At 39.0% G+C, this 23,188-nt stretch overlaps 2 protein-coding genes across 5 annotated transcripts in view; one reads left to right on the top strand and one right to left on the bottom strand.

Moving 5' to 3' along the window:
- The first annotated feature begins 1,108 nt into the window (after positions 1-1,108).
- Positions 1,109-5,547, top strand: LOC114471313 (T-cell leukemia homeobox protein 3-like). Its single transcript, XM_028460041.1, has 3 exons — positions 1,109-1,759; positions 2,697-2,934; positions 4,962-5,547. Exons 1-3 carry the CDS (start codon positions 1,330-1,332, stop codon positions 5,143-5,145), a joined length of 852 nt encoding a protein of 283 aa, XP_028315842.1. The 5' UTR covers positions 1,109-1,329; the 3' UTR covers positions 5,146-5,547.
- A 1,656-nt stretch (positions 5,548-7,203) lies between these two features.
- Positions 7,204-23,188, bottom strand: part of kcnip1a (Kv channel interacting protein 1 a) — a 100,527-nt gene continuing 84,542 nt past the window's right edge. For 3 of the 4 annotated variants that reach the window (XM_028459325.1, XM_028459324.1, XM_028459323.1), the window contains exons 2-8: positions 17,083-17,207; positions 16,934-17,003; positions 16,259-16,329; positions 15,194-15,301; positions 15,023-15,127; positions 12,343-12,405; positions 7,204-9,845 (exon numbers count right to left, since the gene is read on the bottom strand). In XM_028459325.1, coding sequence (XP_028315126.1) covers positions 9,798-9,845; positions 12,343-12,405; positions 15,023-15,127; positions 15,194-15,301; positions 16,259-16,329; positions 16,934-17,003; positions 17,083-17,184 — 567 coding nt within the window. In that variant the 5' untranslated portion in view covers positions 17,185-17,207 and the 3' untranslated portion in view covers positions 7,204-9,797. Of the gene's footprint in view, positions 9,846-12,342; positions 12,406-15,022; positions 15,128-15,193; positions 15,302-16,258; positions 16,330-16,933; positions 17,004-17,082; positions 17,208-21,157; positions 21,328-23,188 lie in introns of those variants that run through there. The other variant, XM_028459326.1, reaches the window with a different exon arrangement.

The raw sequence follows: 23,188 nt of genomic DNA, 5'->3' as shown, positions 1-23,188 counted from the left end.
ATGGATGTGCGTAATTACGCACCGTTTTACTTCGCAGGTATTACAAAGGATAGTTACCTTCTTAATATTGAGACGACATTTTGGCTACTTTAAAATAACATTCATTAATATTTAGTGTCATTTGTGTCACTATCTGTGCTATATTTATCCACCTCACCAAGAGGTGAGTTTTACATTTTTATATTGCGTGTTATTATCATGTTAATGTATTTTAGTGCTGAGTATTATAGTATTGATTTACATTTCTTTTTCCAGTATTTTATTTATTTAAGTGTGTGTATTATACGTTATTCCTCATTCTAGTACCTTAATTTCGTTGTATAATTTGCACAAAAACATAAAGCATCAATCTATCTATCTATCTATCTATCTATCTATCTATCTATCTATCTATCTATCTATCTATCTATCTATCTATCTATCTATCTATTGTTCATCTGCAGTTTGTTACATAATTGTTACAATTTAAGATGTTTGGGTGAAATGCATGCTTTAGTATTAATTTATAATGAACGTTCAAAAATGTAAGTTACTGTAAATAAATGTAATGTTATATAAAGGCACGTAAAAGTATAAACGTGAAACCAAAACTCTAAATAATTATTAAAGTCAATCAACAAGTCTTAATCAAAGATCGTCAGAGCTAAACGTTTGATTTTTTTAAATTTTTTTTACTGCATCAAAAATCTTGCTTCTTGAGACTTGTTGGTTATTCCCTCGTGTGCTAAACTAAAATGAAATTGATTTTAATAGAATTGATGTGGAGCAAACATTGACTCATCATCATCATCATCATCGTCACAGAGATGATGAAGGCTGCAGCTCTCCTGTCATTTAAATTTTCATGCAGTCATGATTCCTTATTACAATAAAAGGCTCAGCAAGTAAAACACTGATGGAGATAAGTCAACACTAGTGCCGGTGGTGATGTGAAGTTATGGATGTTGTGGGGCCCTATCCTACCCCCGCTGACAGACACACAGTCAGTCAGCCAATGAAAGGTGGAGAGGGATGGAGGAAGAGGAGGATGAGGAAGAGGATGAGGAGGATGAGGATGGAGCTGCTATAGCAGAGAACACAGAGCGTCACATCAAACTTTGATCCAGCCTGTGGAGGAGGAGGAGATCCAGTCCTCTGACAGACATACAGAGGCCTGCGAGGAGGACTTGACGCTGGACGATGGAGACACTCCTCCTCCTGCTACTGAACACTTTCAGTCCAGTTTGACCATCATTATCATCATCTGTGAAAGAAAGAAGAATCCACCTGAAAACCTTCATCCAGTTCTTTTTCTTCCTCCGTTTTGTGACCAAAGGAAGGAAAGGAAGGATGGAGCAAGCCCCCAGCGCCCCCAGCCCTCCCCCTAAACCGAGCCATCACGAGCCCATCAGCTTCGGTATCGATCAGATTCTAGGAGCCGGATCGGAGCCGGAGAGCGTGCGCACGGCTGATCGACACAGCGGATCCGATTTAAGCTGCACCGGGGACGGGTTTTACAGTTTAGGGAGTCCGAGCAGGACCAGCGCGCCCTCCTACACCGCCCTGTCCATCTCCCTGTCCGGGATTATGCCTCCGATGGAGGCTTCCGCTCCGTACGGGGAGAGCAGGGGTCTGGGCAGCCGCGGAGTGATCCGAGTGCCGGCGCACAGACCCGTGTCCGCCCCGGGGCCAACGGGCCAGGTCCAGGGTGCTGTGCCCGGGTTTGGAGGGCTGTGCTTCCCCTGGATAGGAAACAGATTCACCAAGGACAGAATATCAGGTAAACAAACCGTGAACAGGCTCATAATCTCATATTTATAAATAATGAACAACAATAAAAACAGTTTTTATTTCTTTTTTGCATTTAAACATTTGATAGAATAAATTAAAATCGCTGGAATGTTTTGAAAAGCATTTATAAAACACAATCCATGTGTTAAACTAAAACATTTTTTTTTGTAGTTTTATTGATAAAACAACTAAAAATAGCCAAAATGTAAAATATTTTCGTTTTGCTTGTTTTTTAATCTGGGACTATTTCGTACATTGAGAGTGTTATACTATATCAATAATAATAATAATAATAATAATAATAATAATAATAATAATAATAATAATAATAATAATAATAATAATAATAATGATGATGATACAAGCAGAGACAATTGTACGAAATCACACAAAAGAAATATTCTCATTCTCCAGAAATAATTAAACAGCTAATTATGCAGAGAGTTGTCTTGTGACTTAATTTATTAAAACTAACCATGTGTTTAATAATTTAAAAAACTATATGCAAAATAATTAAGGTAAATTAAGAAAATGCAATTTAACGTATTTACATAAATACAGATGTGTTTTCATCTGTAGCACTTAATAAACATTCGTTAACACAATCACATTTGTAAATCGATGAAAAAGTGCCCTAATCTCTTTACAATTGTAACATATATTTACACACACACACACACACACACACACACACACACACACACACACACACACACACACACGTAATTAGGATATTAACCTACAAATATAAATTGAAATAAGAATATTTTCTACTACATTTAAAGCAATTTAAATGGTTTTGAATTGGTGGGATTTCCACTTATTTTTGATGTAATATAAACATTAGTTTCTGCTTTACAAAACTGACTTTATAAATGCTGACACCTCGCTCTCCTCTCACTTCCTCGGTCCGTGTCCTCCTGCAGCGGCTCTGGTTCCGTTCGCCGTGACGCGGCGGATAGGACACCCGTACCAGAACAGGACGCCCCCCAAACGGAAAAAACCGCGCACGTCCTTCTCCAGGGTGCAGATCTGTGAGCTGGAGAAACGCTTCCACAGACAGAAATACTTGGCCAGCGCTGAGCGCGCGGCTTTGGCCAAAAGTCTGAAGATGACAGACGCACAGGTGAAGACATGGTTCCAGAACCGCAGGACCAAGTGGAGGTCGGTATGAGAACTCACCAGTACTCACACTGTATAGTTCAGGGCTGTCAAACCTCACCTTAGAGTTCAGGGGCCAAATTTGGAAGACTTTGATCTCAAGTATAGGCCGCAGATTTAAGGCAGAACAAAAAAGTTATCCCACATTAATTGTTTGCACTTCCACGCATAAATAAAGCAGGATCTTCACTTAAAAATGCTTGATTTTGTGACTCCATTTTTGTTTGAATATAGGGAAATCTGTGGAATAATTTGAGGAAACTTGCAGTATTCTTTTCTGTTTTTAAAAATGACTGCTCTGGGAAAACTGCGAGCCTATAGCTGCAAATATTGGGAAGATTCATTGATATTGTGTATTTGGAGGGGCTTGCGATATCTACATTTGTTACGCAATGATTCATTGTTTTTATTTTTTCCTATGGGCTGAATCGGATGCTACAGGGGCCAAAGCTGGACCCCGGGCCATGAGTTTGACACGTGTTAGAATTAAATTTATTTATATCAAGATAAGTAACAATTAATTATTTAACTATATAGATCAGGGGTGTCAAACTCATTTTAGTTCAGGGGCCAAATACGGAGCAGTTTGATCTCAAGAGGGCCACAGATTATATGATGCGGGAAATTTCAACATTTTTGTGCCCTATAGTTTGCACTTCTATGTATACATACAATATAAAATATAAGAAACAAACCATATCCAAGCAATAAGTGCAAACATCAATCCCAACAGAATACATTTTGTGACCAATTAATATTTAATCAGGGGAAATATTTGATGATTTGAGGAAAAATGAAGGATTTTGTAACAATTTTTAGTTTTTATGAACTGTTTAACACAGAGGTTTTCAACCTTGGGGTCGACACCCCTTGTGAGGTCGCCTGGAAAAAAAAAGGGGTCGCCTGTTTTAAAATTTAAAATAAATAGAAATAAATATATTCTACTTTTTTTTTTTTTTTTTTAATGTTATGTATTTATTTTTCATTTATCTACTTTGCACAATTGAAAAAGCAATACATAATATCACAGAAATAGACATACAGTCCAGGAAGAGGAACAAAGCTTAAAGTGCTTAAATATTTTATTTTTTTCCAAATGAAAACACCAGACAGTGAAATGCAGTATAAACATATCTGAGTGGGCACTTGTTGTGCACTAATTCTTACTATTTGTATCGCAGTATAACAAATGTGATCAAAAAACAAATTTTAGAGAAAAAAAGGCAATTTATGACATAAAAACGCGGTACAATTTGAATGCTGTAAAGGACCAAATATGGGACCCCGGGCCACGAGTTTGACACATGTGAAATAGATACATTGACAAAACAAATTAACATAACGTTTCTCATAGAATTTGAAGTATTAAAAGACTTTTTCAAAATAATTTTGAATGTAAATTAAACACACTAAAATGTATAGAATGTTCTTCTAGTACAGGGGCTGGCAACTAATTTTGGCCGCGGGCAAAACATTTTTCTGACCAACTGAGAGGTGGGACAAAATTGCATCTTTATTAGGCAAAAACGATTAAACGAAACATTTTCTCATTCATATCTGACTATTATATCCTGTACAAAAACTTAATTTCATGAAGTTATTTATTCAAAATAAATTAAATTTGCTATCGAGTGACTTATTTCTTAATGTGTTACTGCTTTGGCTCCATTGTGTCTGCTTTATCAGACAGACAGTAAATTGGCTTTACAGTAATTGCACATTCACACACACCGTCTTTCAAGAGAGAATGGTTCAATAATGAGCATTAAAATATATATAGACTAATTAGAACGCTGTTCTTGGATTTCCTAAGGAACAGTTGGCTGAATAAACTAAACCATTCAAAAAGAAGAAAAAAATAATCTTGCAGGAATTAGAATTTTCTTCATTTAGAACATATGCTACACATAATTTTTCAAACTTTCTCATTCCATCTGTTTTGGTTACTGTGGGTTTCCTGTTTTGTTTTTTTCTCTTCTTTTTTTAATATATTGGTTTTAAAGTCCCAGTGTTCTCTGTTTGTTCTCCAGGAGACAGACAGCAGAGGAGAGAGAGGCGGAGCGACAACAGGCCAATCGGCTCATCCTGCAGCTGCAACAGTCCGCCCTCCAGAAGTCCCTCAGCGAATCAGCGGCTTCGGATCCTCTGTGCGCCCATAACTCCTCCCTGTACGCCCTGCAGAACCTCCAACCCTGGGCCGAGGACCGGGAGTAGTAGAGTAAATATGACCCAGCTGGAAGAAGTGGGACTGACTGTCTGTCATGTTTATTATTATTATTATTATTATTATTATGAAGAAGAAGAAGGAATGTGATGGAGGACACTGAAGAATGGACCTCATAGTTTTTGAGGCTGATGATGATGATGATGAAGGATGGCTATGGCTGAAAACAGAAACTTTCTCCATCAATCAATCAGAGACTAAAGAGACTGGACCTTAACGTCCCCCGTCAGTTTTCAGTAAATGTGCGTCACTTGAAAGAATAACACAGACGAGATATGCACAATTATATCACTGCAAAAATTATCATGTGTGCAATAAAATGGACTTTGATATGGAAGAGGATTGGCTTCACTGAAAACTAAAAAACAAAAACAACGTCCAATATTTATATAGTAGACAAAAGGCTTCATTCGGAGTTTAAAGTCCGAATTCTGAGTTCAAAGTCAGAATGCTGAATTTAAAGTCAGAATTTTGAGTTTGAAGTAAGATTTCTGAGTTCAAAGTTAGAATTCCAAGTTCAAAGTCAGACTTCTGAGTTTAAAGTCAGAATTCTTGAGAAAAAAGTCAGAATTCTTGAGAAAAAAGTCAGACTTGTGAATTTAAAGTCAGAATTCTTGAGAAAAAAGTCAAACTTGTGAATTTAAAGTCAGAATTTTGAGCTTAACGTCAGACTTCGGAGTTTAAAGTCAGAATTCTTGAGAAAAAAGTCAGAATTCTTGAGAAAAAAGTCAGAATTCTTGAGAAAAAAGTCAGAATTCTTGAGAAAAAAGTCAAACTTGTGAATTTAAAGTCAGAATTTTGAGCTTAACGTCAGACTTCGGAGTTTAAAGTCAGAATTCTTGAGAAAAAAGTCAAACTTGTGAATTTAAAGTCAGAATTTTGAGCTTAACGTCAGACTTCTGAGTTCAAAGTTATAATTCCGAGTTCAAAATCAGACTTCTAAGTTTAAAGTCAGAATTCTGAGAAAAAAAGTCAGAATTCTGAGAAAAAAAGAGTTTGAAGTCAGAATTTTGAGTTTAAAGTCAGAATGTTGAGTTTAAAGTTAGAATTCTGAGAAAAAAAGAGTTTGAAGTCAGAATTTTGAGTTTGAAGTCAGAATGTTGAGTTTAAAGTTAGAATTCTGAGAAAAAAAGAGTTTGAAGTCAGAATTTTGAGTTTGAAGTCAGAATGTTGAGTTTAAAGTTAGAATTCCGAGTTCATAGTCAGACTTCTGAGTTCATAGTCAGACTTCTGAGTTTAAAGTCAGAATTCTGAGAAAAAAGTCAGAATGCTTACAGTTTGAAGTCAGAATTTTGAGTTTGAAGTCAGATTTCTGAGAAAAAAGTCTGAATTATATTAAAGTCAGAACATTGTTAATAATGAAAAATATTGGACCTTGGATTTATTTTTCCCAATGGTTCTAATCCTCTTGCGTACATTGACTCTCATAATTTTGCCTCATAAAATCAACCCCAATGACATAAAGCCAAACACAGTCCCTGAATTTAAACATAAGGTTTTTTTTTAATACTCCCAAAACAAAGTTAAAAATAAATGTCAAACATATAGAAAGCAGATGAGATGTTGTTCTGAGAATTCTTATATTTCTGTTAATTGAACCTTTTGGAGCTCTCATTCATAAACGCACTAACTCCAATCAGCTGATAGTTGTGATAAAAACACAGCAGCCCCCACAAAAATACATGCCTGTTAAGAAATGGCTAAACCAATGTGTTGTGTGCAGTCATAACGGCTATAAAGTGATACCAGGGGGAGTAATAAAGGAGGTGATGCATGTTCAGTGATGGTGCTGAAGTTTCTTCATATTGCACATTATCACACATTGTTAATGAGCCGCGTCTACAGAGAATGAGGTATCGCAATGTGCTCCAGTGTGTTTTGTACTTCCATTGTATATGTGTAAATAACATTGTAAACTGTTCATGTGACCACTCTTTTTGCTCATGCTCTTTATGAAGTCTTATAAGGGTTTTATTACACTGTTGTTATTATTATTTAGAATGTGAAATAACAGGGTTGGAAAAAAAAAACAGACAAGTGAGATTATTTCTTTGAAAAGTTTATTGTTAAATATAATGATTTTATACAATATCTTAATACACACATGGTTTCATCCTGATCGTTCCTGTCTGTCTGTCTTTGAGTCTGTCTATTAGCATTTCCTTGTATAAGTCGATATAGGAGAGCTGCAACAGATGAGTCAGATTTGTCTCATTCAATCCTGAAAATAATAATGGCTCTTGTTTTTAAACATGGCTTCCCTCCAGGATCAGTGAAAAAGGTCTTATCTGATGACGTCTCACTCTTTTATAATGTTCCCATCCCTCTCACAGTGATGAGTTGGTCGCTCCTGACAGGAAACAAGAGACAGAGAAAGTTCCCATCTTTTGTGGGAAATTGTCCTTTTTTGCCGGACTGGCAGTTATGGATGAAGAGGATTAGGATCAATTTTGATGGAGAACATAATTCTGAGCAAATCAAGAATAAAGGTTTGTATGTTGAGATTAAAGTTAGAATATAATGTCAAGATTAAAGTCAAAAGACGAAATTAAAATCTAAATTTTGAGAAAAAAGTTGAAATATGTTGAGAGTAAAGTTGAAATCTTGAGGATAAAGTTGAAATTTCAAGAATAAAGTCGAAATATGTCGAGATTAAATCTTAAATTTCGAGAATAAACTCAAAATACAATGTCGTATAAAAAGTCAAAGGTTTGCTAGTGAAGTCAAATCTATGGAAGTTAACTGGCCAATTGACAATGCGACAACAAACTGGTCCTAATCTGTTTCCGTATGCTCATCCACAGGCCACCTCTTTTTCCTTCTGAACAGATTAGGTTTTTGCCAATATCTCTTCAAATGTCCTTAAAGAGATTACACTTCTGTGTTTATGAGCTAAAAAAATAATTTGTTATTAAACCCAAGGTTGAAGTATAGTTTAACGCATTCATCGATACATGGCATAGTGTCGATGGGCACGATCTGCTGATTGTCATATAGGGCTCTATTCTCCCATATGCGTAAGATGTGTTTTATTATATTTTATCCATGCCGTCCACTGGTAGGGGGTGCGTCGCTCAGCTGATCAGCTGTGTGCCGTGGTGCATGCGTCGGCAGCTGCAGCTCATTACAATGAAACTCAGACTGATTAAACTATTTCAACACTGTGTATAACGTAAAGCCACAGTTTGATCCACTACAACGTAAATAACAACGGAAACATTGATGACAGATGATGATGACGACTAATGCGCGCTGATCATTTCTGAAGGAAACTCAAACAAACGTGAATCTATCATTAGTATGAGGTGGAAAAACAGAGGTTTTAACTGTGGCTCAGACAGAAAACTGTGTCCGATCTTCAACCTGCAGTAATCTGATCAATAATCTTTTGTTTCAAATTAAAAGTGCACTTTATCATTTTCACGGATTTCAATGACATTTACAAGTGTTAAGAAAACTTCATGTTCCGGGTTTTCTAGACAGCCCAAAAATAATGACATCATGGCCCAGACCGCCTCCTTTGCTTCAGAAGGCCTTTATTCACAGGCTACGCACTTTTGATTCATTTACGTGCAGCAGGCGTGTCAGGAACCTGGACCAGAGAAGACACGCAGAAGAGAGGCGCGTAAAAAAGTCCAGACAGGAGAATAGGGCCTAAAGTGAATTGACCCTCGTTAGCTTCCGTAGATTTCACTTCATTAGGAGACCTTCGACTTTTATCACAATATCTTATTTTGAGTTCATTTTCATTTACTTCAATCTCAACATTTTCACTTTATTCTCGATTTGCCCAAAATTTTCTGAATCAAAATTGGCCCTAATCCCCTTCCGTAGGTCATAGTATCCACAACATGAAGCTCCACTGTTAACACAAACAGGACACACACTGGACACAGCAGCAGCCCTGTGTTGATCCCCTTCAGTTAAACAATACTTTACTCACACTACTATCCGATCAGACAGAAAGAGAGACAGACACGCAGAGCAACGTTTTTCAGACGGTGGCCACAAACACTACAGGTCAACTGTGGAGCTGTTACAGCGTACAAACATAGAGCAGCAAGAGTTAAAAAGGCTGCGAATGGACCCAACACTGCCACGTGTTGGGTCAGCGCTGCAGACCCAGGTCTGATGAATGACAACATGATGTGATGACTGGGTGAGTCAGCCACCAGCTGGTTTTAATGGCACATTTACATTAAATACACTGAAGGCCTCTTTTCTTGCATGCTTCACAATATTGCTTCTTTTTTTTTTTCTCAACACATAAATTCAAAATGTAAACACCTCATAATTAGGCTTTTTATATCGCCCACATCAAAACTTTGTACTTCTCAAAGGAAAGAGTTCAGATGTGATGTGGATGTGAGATCAAGCTGTATTTATTTATATTTACACTGCAACACGTGACAGGACTGAGATGGAGATGAGGTAAGAGGTCGATTGAAGTATTGATGATTTATCCTCACAGATTGATTACAGATGTTTCCCTTCTTTGTAGCTTTGTATCAAACTGATAAATCTGCAGTGACAAGGTTCATAATTCATTTTAACACAGGTTTATGTTCCCTCTCCTTCTTGATGCTTCTTCTTCTTCCTCATACTGATCTTCTGTTTGTTGCACCTTCCTTCTGTCTATTGTCTAGATGACATTTTCAAAGAGCTGTAAAGACCTCATGATGTTTTCATCCTGTCAAAGAAGATTCAATGTATGTAAGTGTGAGTGAGCACATCCCAGCACTTGGCCACAAGATGGCAGCATAGGCAAGGCAAGGCAAGGCAAATTTATTTGTATAGCGCATTTCTTACACAAGGCAACTCAATGTGCTTTACATCATAAAACATTCAATTGTTTAAAATCATCAGTAAAATCAATTCAAATCACCAACAAACACATTACATCAACAATCGTGACCAAAAATCTCTCTCTCAATCATACGCAGTAGAGAAAAAAAGTGCCTTTAACTTTGATTTAAAAATGTTCACATTAGATGCTGACTTCAGCTCTGCTGGCAGTTTGTTCCACTTCTTTGCAGCATAACAACTAAAAGCAGCATCACCATGTTTACTGTGAACTCTGGGTTCCACTATCTGACCTGTGTCCATAGATCTGAGAGACCTGCTGGGTTCATACCTGACTAACATGTCACTGATGTATTCTGGACCAAACCCATTCACTGATTTATACACCAGCAGCAGAACTTTAAAGTCTATTCTGAGGCTGACTGGGAGCCAGTGTAAAGACTTTAAAACTGGACTAATGTGCTTTGACCTCTTTGTTCTGGTTAAGACCCGAGCTGCAGCGTTCTGAACCAGCTGTAGCTGTTTGATGCTCTTTTGGGGGATTCCTGTCAGAAGACCATTACAATAGTCCAGTCTGCTGGAGATAAAAACATGGACCAGTTTCTCCTGATCTTTCTGAGCCATTAAACCTTTCACTCTGGAGATGTTCTTTAGGTGGTAGAAGCTGTTTTTGTGATAGATTTGATCTGACTGCTGAATGTAAGATCTGAGTCAATCAGAACACCAAGGTTTTTGACTTGGACTTTAGCTTTTAAAGATCGAGACTCAAGATAAGCCCATCAAAAGTGAAAAGCTAAATTTTGAATTATGATTTTTCGACTTCTATTAAAGACTTTCAACAAAATGATTGATAAAAGTGCTTTACATATTTATTGCACCTAACTAACTTTTTTGACTCAGTGTCAACCTTAATATGTCTACTCCGTTAAAGGGATCATCCACTGTTTTAACAAGTTTGGTCGGAAATCTGTGAAATGTACTTACATTTCTATTTATTAGAAGATCAATCTCTACTCAAACACATTATTTTGCTACATATTCATTTAATTGCCTTTTATAAATTGGACTAGTTTACAGTTTTAGAGCCTGTGGTCCTCATCTTGAAATCACGTGATTGATGATGTCACACGGTCCCAAGGCCTGTAAACATCCCATTGTTTTTTTTTATTAGAGTGCAGCATTCAACCTCATTTTTTTTTTTGATTATTTAGCAGCTTTTTCAGGCAAAATACCAACTTTTGCTGCTTTTGGTTGCTCTTAAACAGTGGTTCTCAAACTTTTTTGGCTCAAGTATTCCCTTTCTCTTATTCCTGAATCAAAATACCCCCTTTGTCCGACTACAACATTTTGCTCAGAATATTATGAAAAAACAACTATAGAGCAGCATATTGATGGAATGAATAAGTAATAACACACATTAAAAAAAATCCAACCTTGTAAAATAAGTGGAATGAAACAGTATTTAGTGCCTCCTGAATAGAATTCTTTATATAGTTTACATAATTTCCTGTCATCTCCTGCCTTATCATTTTAACTAAAAATAAACATTATGAAACCCCAATTTTTTTAATGCTTTCCACTTTCTCTCACTCAACTACTCCCTGTAGTGCCATCGCGTACCCCCATTTGAGAAACACTGCTCTAAATAATCAGGAAAAGTTAAAGAAGCTGATGCCCACTATTCCAACTCTGCGGTTTTGTATTATACAATGAAGCAGAGAAGAAGAGCTCTCCTAAGGTCTCTAAGGGACTCTTCTTCTTGGCCTAAGGGACAAAAAAAGCTGCTAAATTGTCTAAAAAGCAGGCTGAATGATTCACTCCAATAGAAAATAATGGGATGTTTACTGATATGTGATTACATAATCTCTCCTGGTCACACTGCCCTAAGCAGGCCAGATACCATCATGCACTGATAACATTTGCCAAGGCCTCTTCTCAGAGACTCTGTTATAGTTATGCTTAGCACTATCAGCAGCATACAAAACCCTGAAAGCACAGAACAACTACAGATTCATTGGGACACACAGACACACAGAAACCTCTGAATCCCAGACCGGTCTGCCTCAAAAACCCTTTGACCAAATAAACCCATGTGTCCGCATCTGACCAGTAAACCCTACAACTTGACTCTGTCTCATTCCATTCACAACCGCAGTATGACATCATCAATCACGTGATTCCAAGATGGAGGAACACAGGCTCTAAAACTGTAAAGTAGTAGTAGTAGTAAAACAAATATGGTGCATAATATTGTGTTTTGTTAGGCATAGATCTTGTAATAAGAACTTTTCAAACTTTTTAAGCCAAACTTCTAAAAACAGTGGAGAATTCATTTCATAATGATGTAACTCATTGAGTTAAACAAGATACAAAAAACATTTTACCTCTTGGCAGGAAATGATGAATTCATCAAGCGTCACCACACCATCTCTGTTTTTGTCCATTTTCTGTGGAGAGAAACACACTGGATGTTCAGACATTTGGGCTGTCTGATCGTAATATTAATAAGGATGACATTAACCATAGTTGAGCTATAATGGTACTACTCACATTTGGATTACTTGTCCTCAATGTTGGTTTTCTACTTCTTGAGTGGGGCTTGCCATTGGATTTCACATATTTTATAACCAATCAGAGTGCTGGATTTGGTTGTAATCCCTCCTAATTTATTTGCATAAAGTCTACTTTTTACTAGCTGTGCTGTCCTCACAACACGTGACTGAGTGCTGCTAAAGAGCCATCGAACCATGAAAGAAATCTCCGTACACAAGGCTTGCTTTTGTTGTATTTATGGAGGTTTCTTGTAGTCAATAAAGTTGACAATTGACAATGTTGTGTTAAAAAAACAAATATTTCCCAAGGCTCAAACATTTTAGAGCCAACACAGTGTGTTTCAGAGGCTTTTCTGACCTAGTTTCTACTGCACTGCTAGCTTGTTGCAAGAGAAATACATCAAAGATTGTCTATGACTCTATGAGCAAGATTAGCACCCACTCTGCTGTAAACAAAGATCCTTTGTGTTGAGATCACTCTTTTTAACCAGAGATTTTTAACCTATTCACCATCGTCGAAGATTCTCTGAACGCATCCAAACAAGTTGGGAAGAGAGCACGTTGAGGGCAGGGATTCTCTGTGGTGTTCATACAATGGATGATATTGTAGCGATCAGTTACGTTCATAATTCACCCAGTGACTGTGAAGTATGGGGAACATTGAGTTGAGAAGGTAGTGTTTCTGGTCAGATGTATTTTGGTGTGATTCAGTGTGTGCACTGTGATGTTAGAGGGCTATAGAGAAGTGTGGGTGAATGGAGAATAAAGTTTGGACGTCTGGACAGTACGACTTTATCGTCTGACTCTGAACTATCAAACACAGAGTGACCTAGCTTGTCTGTGTTGTATGCTAAGTCAGCAGTGTCCATACACTTTGTGACTGCCTTTGAGTTTTGGTTTGACGTGTCACCATAGTTCTCTTTCACTGTAATAATATTTGAACATGGTTCAAAATAAGATGTGCAACCACTGTCTGATGTGTGTGTTTTGTAAATGTTTACTTCTGTGCTGTGAGCTTTCCATACACACACCTATCCCACAATGACCCAACCCAAGTCCAACCTTTGTGCATAAGGAGCGTTATTTGGCCCGTTAATCTGCTCTCGTATCTTATGTATCCTGAGGATGTTCCTTCCCAGGAGTTAGAGAATTGGAGCGTGGTGGTCGACAGGTTGGATTTTGTTTACAATGAAGAGCAGATGGGGATGATGCTGAGCAATCTCAGGTGAGGGTATTTCAGTTCTGTCGTCCGGCACTGAGTCACATTCTATTTTTCCATCAATGGATTGCATGAAGTTCACCGCTCTTCTGCCTGTAGTTTCTGCTTTTATTGAACCGGTTATCAGTGTGTATTGCTCTGTTCGTCAATCACTGCATACATGTTAACTGCCCTGTCTTTATGACCTTCTGAATAGACTTTCACTAAGCAGAACTTTGAGCAAGAGCATGAGCCATTACTTTGTGTGGTTATGGCTCACGGGGGCTAGGGCCCTGATGCAGCATGAATAATTGTTTTTAGAGCAAAACTTAATTTCACACAGGACCCTTTTCATTCCATTACAAATAATCTAAAAATGAATAAAATGTATTTCATACATATATATAAAGAAAGTGTCTATTTGTGTGGTTGCTGTACGGACAACCCCTGGTCCTATTGGTATGTTTACTGAAGTACATCTTAGGGTTATGGTTAGGTTATAACCCTATATCGCAACAATTTTTAGGGTTAGGTAAAGGTTTACAGTTAGGTTTAGTCTTAGTCACATGATCTAAACTGGCCAATGACTGACCCATCACGTGACCTAAACTGGCCAATGAGGGAAACTGCGTACAGATAGAATGTCAGTTTATTGATAAGCAACCGTACGGATAGGCACTGTCATATATAAAACAGACTTTTGAGCCCCCACCCCCCCTGCCTTGGGTCCTGGGTAGTCAGTACCCTTTATCTCTCCCCAGTCCGACGCCCCTGATGCATTAATATGTTACTAACAAAAATCTACTAGTATTTACTATACTACTAGTATACTAGTAGCAGTACTACTACTAGTAGCTTCACTAATAAGGTCTACTCACGCACTAGTTTGTCACTAATCTTTACTAGTAAAACACCATTTTTTATTAACTGGTACACTCGAAATCTCACTAGTAGTAGTACTAGTAGACTGTTTTTAGTTCACGACTACTACGAGTAGTAGTAGTAGTAGTAAAGCCAAAAGATTCACTAGTAGACTTAATGAAAATTAAGTAGGACGAATACCTAAATCCAGCTCCCTGATTGGTTGTAATGTTTTTGGAAGCCAATGGCAAGTCTGAATTTGTGTTTTCCCACACTCTAGTTAGGAGTGATACTTTTTGGTTCATCAGTGAAGTGTAACCCAAAAATAAGTCCATGTACTCAATATATGAACACTAGTAGAGCTTAACTATAACTATTTAACTATAACTCAACACAATAAATGAAATAAAGTTCTGTCTGACATAAATAAAGAAATAAATTATATGCCATTACCTGAAAAAAAGCATCTACGTGCTGTTTGGGTGCGTCTGTTCTCAACACAGGGTACGTGTACTTCCCCATCATGTCATATATTGCTCTGACGATGTCCGTCATCTCCTGGGAAGCAGGAAATACACAATTAGTGATTTTCAAACCTGCGGTGGAATAAAATGCAATAGAAACCTCTTTGTTGATGTATCCATCTCTCTTGATATCATAAAGGTTAAATGTCCACTGGAGCTTCTCTGTGATGGAGCCTCTCAGCAGGATGGACAGAGCTGTCACAAAATCCTGAAAAAAAAACAGAGATGGGGATGTCTTTACCCTGCTATTATTCTCAAATATTACTAGCACCTTTTACCCTTGGGGTCAATCTGACCCCAGGTATATTTACAATCACAAAATGATTTAAAGATAATTGTTGAATAAGGGTTTTTGTCAGGCACTTTGTTTATTTGTTGAATAATAACCTCTTGATAATGAAACCTTGACCTGTTCTCTAGCCTAGCGTCACCATCAGGAAAAATCTTTAAATTTGAATAAATTTATCTTGACTATTTTTCCTACAAATCTTCTCAATTTACTGGCAACATTAATGACCACAAGAGCATGAACCCTATTGGTTAGGGTGATGATATGACTTTTCCTGCAGCGCCACCATCAGGTCAAACTTTCAGTTTTAGAGTTTGTGTATCTTGAAAATCTTTCACCTAAATCTTTTCTAATTTGGAGTGCACATCCACTAAGTCTATCCTGCTGTTGAAGTGGTGAAAGGCACTACATTATATTTCTTATTTTTGTGAGGGATCATATCTGCTGTAGGGTTGACACTCTTATTCTCTTAAATGAGAATCAGGGTCCTCCTCAACACAATCCTCAGTCTCAGACACAATCTCCTCTATGTCACTTTCACTGTGAAAGAGCTGTTCCACAACTTTATTGACTGCATTTTACAGGCATGCTGTGAAATGCATGTTACACAGGAAAATATATAGATTTATGCTTTTAAAAAGATTATACAGTATATGTGTGTTTTCAACAGCTTTTTTTAAACAACTATATGTGGTTTGGTTGAATTAAAAAAAAAGATCTGCGTCTCGATTTAATGACTGTAGCAAACTGTGGGTCCCACGGTGAGACCAGTTGAGAACCCCTGATCTAATATATTGTTTGCCTTCTTTTAGTGCAACATTGCTGTATCATTTCTATATGAAAAGGAGATGTGTGTAAAATGATGCTGATACAAACCTCAAACTTAATGGAGCCAGTATTTCCTGTGTCGAAGGCATTAAACAAGTAGTGGGCGTATGAGCTGGCATCTATTGAAGAAGAAAAACAGTGTTTGTGTGACACTCAACAGAAGCTACATTGAACCAGTCATTAGCTGCGTTTCCATTACCCTTGGAAATGTGCAAAATCTAAATAGCGCAATAAAAATTGGTATTGAAAACACCTAAGGTTTGGACAAAACCAAAACAAAAAAAAAACACTCAAATATTGCTAAAAATGTTTCTCGCTTTCATGTGGAGGAATTACAGACATTATGGAAACAGTTTTTCCGCAAATACAAGTCACAGAACGTGACGTACCTGGTCACATGACCATTTCTCTCTGAGAAAACATGGCGTGGTACGTGTGGACAGAAGAGGAGACTGGGACATTTCTATGCATTATACTTAAAAATCATTACTGCCACATTAGACAACAAAGGAATGCAGAGTTTTATAAGGAGGTTTGGAGCATCCATCTTCCTGCAAAAGTGTTTAGCGGGATGAGATTTTACGGGAGTTACAGGGCTCCAAAATAATCTTCAATGGAAACACGTTCAAAGTGCAATTATACTTTGTTGATATTTAGAAATATTGCTTGATTTTGTAAAAATCTGTAATGGAAACCCAGCTACTGTAGCAAAAACACCATCACCTCCATGTGGAAAAAACTGGGAGTATATTTGCTTAAAGGTGTCCTCATTAACAACTCCACTCGGACACTCCTGGAAGTACAGAAGGACATGGAAATCAGAAAGTGAGAGAAGTGAAACGGTATAATTCAAACCCCGTGGAGTCACTTACGTTCTTAAAACCCCTGTAGAGCACTTGGAGCTCTCTTTTATTGAAGTTTGTTTGAGCTTCCATCTGATCCAGGCCCTCTGGTCTGTGGCACACCATGGTCATCTCCAGGTCATCGTCTGCTTTGTCTGAGGGCACCCACACACACACACACACACACACACACACACACACACACACACACACACACACACACACACACACACACACACACACACACACACACACACACACACACACACACACACACACACACACACACACACACACACACACACAGAGAACAAAAACACCAGAATAAGATCATTAAATAGGATCATTTATTGACTTTTCCATGAACGAGGAGCTGGAGAAGAAGACAGTGACGTGCAGTCAGGGTAGGCAAGGTAGGCAGTGCCTACCCAAGAGTGAATTGATATTTTGATTATTTGTTTTAATTATAATATAATTATAAATTATTTATCTTTCCATTTCCGATAGCCTACAGTACCTATAAGTTTGACAGTGTCAGCATTTTGTGCTTTTCATAGACCAAATGATTAAACATCGCTATTTCCTGGTACGGCAGAGATGCTGCACAGTCTCACTCTGCTGTAAGGCAGGAGGAGGCCACACCCTCTCTCAAAAGCACATTGCTGCTCTGTCTATGTTTCCATAGCGTGTTTTTATGTGTTTGCGCATGTGCAGTCAGTTCACCAAGATGAAAACCATTTACGTAAAAAGGCAGCTCTCTACGCTGCCTTTGGACGTAACCGCGCTATGCTAAATGCTATCGTACATTCAGAGTGCATTAATGAATTGATACAGCATGGCTGCTGTTACGTTCTCTAGCTCGTGGGTGGGATAACCCTACAGTCAGGATGACAGCGCTAGAGACGATAAAGAAACTACGATAAAGATGGGAGACCAACTCCTGAGCGACCAGACCTTCAGCAAAGGTAAGGTCAGAACATTGCTTGTATTTTCTACAGTGAATGGTACAAAAGGAAGGATTGGTTTTGTGGATGCGCCTCACTGAGGCTGTTCGAGTTGTTGTTGCTGTCGTTTTCTCGGATGTGCTGCTGTGTCATGAGATATATCTTGTTGGGAGAGTATGGAGGCTATATTGAATAATTGTTTATGTTTCTTTATTGGTGTTTTACAATGTTGATTTTGTTTGATTAACACTTGCCAGCAGAAACATCTGGAATTGTCATTGGTGTCGACATTGGTGGTCTCGATTTGCAACGCCCTGCCTACCCTACCCTATGCTCACGGCACGTCACTGGAAAAAGATGTTTTCAACAAAACTTGTTCACCAAAGACAGAATGATTCGAGATCACGTATCAAACAAAATCGCACACTGCAATCTAAAAACATGAAAGATAGAGAAATAGGTGAAGGTCATTCTTGTTTTGCCTTCACGTTCCCATCATTAACAACTCATTACTGTCCTCGCTGCAGGGGAGGGAAGAGGACACACACACAGATTCCCACAGGCAATCTACTCTGTAATAATTATGCATACTCTTATGTGCGTGCATAATTTAGTAGAAAGGGGAACAAAAGCTTAGATTATGATTACACGCTCATTAGGTATGAATAACAATAATAACTGTCTAATTAAATATATGAAGAGTTGCATTTTGAATAGTTTGAATAATGTGATAACATCCATTAAACGCTCATGGAGTTTGGAACCAACTGATTCTGTGCAGTTTGATCCTTATGTTGTGTGCCAGCTATGTAAGGACACAAGAGGGCAGTCCAAACCAAGTTAGTAGGTATTAGTGAGGGAGTTTGCGTCTCCTTTGAACACAATGAGGATAATAATGATGTTTAAAGTATGATTTTGGCCTAAAATGTATTAAACGTACTTTAGAATATCTAGCTATCATATTTATTTAATTGCCTTATAAAAATGGGACTACCTTACAGTTTTGTTTTGTTTTATCATCAGAAGAAAACAAAACAAAACACATTATTACGCAACGTATTCGTTTTATTAACTACTACTATACAGTTTTAGAACCTGTGTTCCTCCATCTTGAAATCACGTGATTGATGATGTCACACGGCCCCACTGCCTGTAAACATCCCATTGTTTTCTATTGGAGTGAAGCACTCAGCCTGGTTTTTAGATCATTTAGCAACTTTTTTAGTCAAAAGTACAACTTGTGCTGCTTTTAATTGCTCTTACAAACCAGGAAACTGTCACCGGCTGCGGTCACAGATTTTTTTCCGGCCCTAACTCGGTAAACAAAAGAAGTTTACATCGACATCTTCAACTTTTCCTAGTTTCTTTGATTGAACCATATCGATTGATGGTGGTGACTGACCACCCATTTCCTCTCATATACTGTACATAGGTATTTACTACTTCAGATGCACAAAGTCACTTTCACTGTGAAAGAGCTCATGTTCCGAGAGAGAGAGAGAGAGAGAGAGAGAGAGAGAGAGAGAGAGAGAGAGAGAGAGAGAGAGAGAGAGAGAGAGAGAGAGAGAGAGAGAGAGAGAGACACCACAATGAGCAATGATTTGGGTAAATGGCAGCCATTCAAGCTTTTATGTTTGCTCCACCTTTCGTTTGTATGAACTACCAATGTCCTTGCGGGAACACAAGTTTTATAGAGCTAAAATAGCTTGGGGTCAAATTGACCCCAGAGGAACACAAATGCGTGCAATATGTGTTCAGCACGTTTAAAAAATAACATGATAATTTTATGCTTAATCAATTTAGAAAAAGTAATGAAATAGAAGCAAAAAAAATAAAAAAAAAGATAAACATTGAATGGGGTCAAATTGAGATGATACTGTAAAAAGAAAAAAAACCCAAGATTTATCTTAAATTCAGGAAGATTTATCAGCATTATAATAATACCTCACACAGCTCAAAGTGATGATAGGAGATTTTCCTCCATGCACACGTCCTGAAGCCTGACATCAGAGCATAAAAATATAAATAACACACTAAACTGTATAAACCTTGTCATGAGGCTGCAGATGCTCAGTAAATTATTACTAATGCTCCATAACTCTCATTACCATTCTCAAGGACAGTGCAGATTAATGGATTATAAAAAACGTGTCAGCACTTTTTAACTGTCCGTTTAGCCAGATGGTATATTAGCCGTTAAAAGATGAATGAAACAACATTCAAAGCACAGACGCATAAAAAAACCATCCATAAATAGCTCAAAGTTATTCATGGTGGAAGATTAAAGTAGGTCTCCCTATCATTGCAGCATGTATTTCATCATATATCAATCAACTAAAACACAGTGTACATTCTGAGACCTAAACTTGGCTTTTTGAGGATTCAGATGTAATTTTTTTATTCTTATTTATTTTATGAAGAATGTCACTTATCAATTCCTACATTCTCATAATAACAATAATAATAATAATAATACAGATGTGTGTTTACCAGAGGTGTAAAGACTACTGATATATCCTACTCAAGTAGAAGTACTGTTACTTGATTGAAAAAGTTACTAATTACTTTCACCCCCATGTTTATTTTTGGTAATAAATCTTGCCATGGTTCCCTTGCATACAGTAAACATCTCATGTATAAACTTTTTTTTTTTAAAAAAGAGACCAAATCTTGGACAATTGGAACTTAATTTATTTTCCACAAAGGCACCTGTATGAAATAAAAGATTTGTCAAAATGTACAATTGAAAACAATAAAATAATAATGTAACGATTCACCTGTCTTTTCCAAGGCAATAAAGCTACAACACACTTTCAGGTCACGGACGGATCGGTCTACCAGCAGGGATGAAAGCCGACACACACATTAACACATAAAATAGCTTTGGCTTATAGGTATTAGCCTTGTATTTCGGGCAGTTCAAAGCACATCCCACCCCAACGCTCGAGCGTAAACCCATGTACAACCAAAAACCAAACACAAAACTACGCCCTATGGCGCGAGAAAACTAGAGTTTATCAGTCCATCAAAAGTCCATGCACGCTGACGTCCAAAACCCCGATGCCTTGCTCCCACCGCAGGCTCGGTCCTACGGGGTAAAATGAACACACTGGTATCAACAGGTAGCTGGCTACGGGGCCATAGGCAGCCCAGTTACTCACAAACACCAAGCAGCTGCCCTCCCGTGCATCCGAAGTCGAACCAGATGATCCCAGCAGCTCCGCGAAGTCTTGTCCTACCCGTCAATGGATGATCGAGGAAACCCAACGGTACAATCCACAAAGAGGTATGCTCCACGGTATTGCAGCTCTGAGCAGTGTGTCGTTGGCGTGTGACGTCACAACACTAAGCGCCTGGCGCCCGCGACCTGATCACCTCATATAGGCGTGACAGCTCCCATTCACAATTACAGCTCCATTAATAAAACAGTACTACGAAAGAAAATGACCAAAATTAAATGATTTTATATCCACTGTGACCAGGTTCTGCACAATAAATGACATTTAAAAAAGGGTTGGCTCATCCCTGCTGGGTGACACACACGTAGGGACCTATGCGGTCCTTACATTCCCCCCCCCCCCCAGCCAGCGGCTTATCAGGACCGAAGAAGGGCTTCATGTCGACTACGTTAATAGTGTCCACCTTCCCCTGATCTGTCATCCAGCGAACTTGGTAGTTCACAGGGCCTAATTTCTTCTCTACTCTAGCAGGCCCTTTCCATCGAGGCGCAAGTTTAGCAGAGAACTTAACGGAAGCTTTGGACAGCGGGTGCGACCTAACCCAGACCAGACTACCAACGGCAAAGTGTACATCCCTGCGTCGTGCATTGTAGTACCTGGCTTGTCTATTTTTGGACACGCCCACATGTTTTTCGACCTCCTCCCGCAACTGTGTGTGTGTTTGAAGGGTGAGATATGCAGATGTGTATGGCGCTGGAGCTCTGTGCACTAGTCTCTCGAGTGGCCCCTTCAGCTCTCTTCCCAGGGTCAGCCTGGCAGGCGTGGCCCCCGTGGTTTCATGCACAGCGGTATTGAGGGCCAAACGGAACTCAGGTAGCCACTTGTCCCAGTCCTGGTGATGGTTTCCAACATAGGAGGCCATCATAGTTTTCAGGGTGCGATTGACTCTTTCTGTCATGTTGGTTTGGGGGTGGTATGCTGTGGTGAGTTTTTGTGTCACGCCCCATGTTTCACACACTTGGGCCATCAACTGACTCGTAAACTGGGGTCCCCGATCCGACACCATGAACTTGGGAATTCCCCAGCGCGTGAAAATCTCATTCTTGAGGATCTTGCAGACCTTGGGTGTCTTTGCATCTTTCATGGCAAACACTTCAACCCATCTGCTGTAGTAGTCCACCACTACCATCAGTATGGAGTTTCGATCTTTGCTGAGGGGGAATGGTCCCATGAAGTCCACCCCAATCATCTCGCCTGGGTCTTTCACCTCCGACGATTGGAGGAGTCCAGCTGGTTTCTCATTGGGGCTTTTGTACTGCTGGCATGTACTGCAGATGCGAACGTAATTCCAGACATCCCTTCGGACCGTGGGCCACCAAGCCACCTGAAGAACCTTCAACAGCGTTTTCATCCTACCAAGATGTCCTCCGAAGGGACTGTCATGGAAATACGCCAGGAATTGGGGCACCAGCGCCGCAGGCACTACTAGCTGGTAGTTGTAACCCCCATGTTTGGATGGTACCCCCCTATACCACACACCCTGCTGGAGTTGGCAATGAATACGGCCCGGACTGGGTTGGTCTGTAGAGGGACCGAGCTCTTGACAGGTGGGGTCCAACTTTTGAGCATCAGCTATTTCTTGGAGTGATCTTGGTAGGTCAGCCCAGTAGGTCTTGGGAACGGCTAAGAGAACTTGCCCTTCAGAACCTTGGGGTGCACGTGACAAGGCGTCAGGTACGATATTACAGCAACCCTTTTTGTAGTGCACCCGAAAGGAAAATGCCTGGAGGCGCAGGGTCCATCGTGTCAATCGCGACGATGTTTTAGGGCAGTTGAACGCCCAGGCCAGGGCGCTGTGGTCGGTGTACACATCAAAAATGGTCCCTTCGAGGAAATGTTTCCACTTCTCTACAGCCCACACCACAGCTAGGCATTCCTTTTCAGCTGTGGAATAGCGCACTTCAGCACCTTGGAGAGCTCTTGAGGCATAAGCTATGGGTCGCTCCTCCCCAT

Source organism: Gouania willdenowi, chromosome 10, assembly GCF_900634775.1.
Source record: "Gouania willdenowi chromosome 10, fGouWil2.1, whole genome shotgun sequence".
NCBI classification, from domain to species: Eukaryota; Metazoa; Chordata; class Actinopteri; order Blenniiformes; family Gobiesocidae; genus Gouania; species Gouania willdenowi.
Note: the sequence above shows the minus strand (reverse complement) of the source record. Positions and strands in the feature narration are given on the sequence as shown.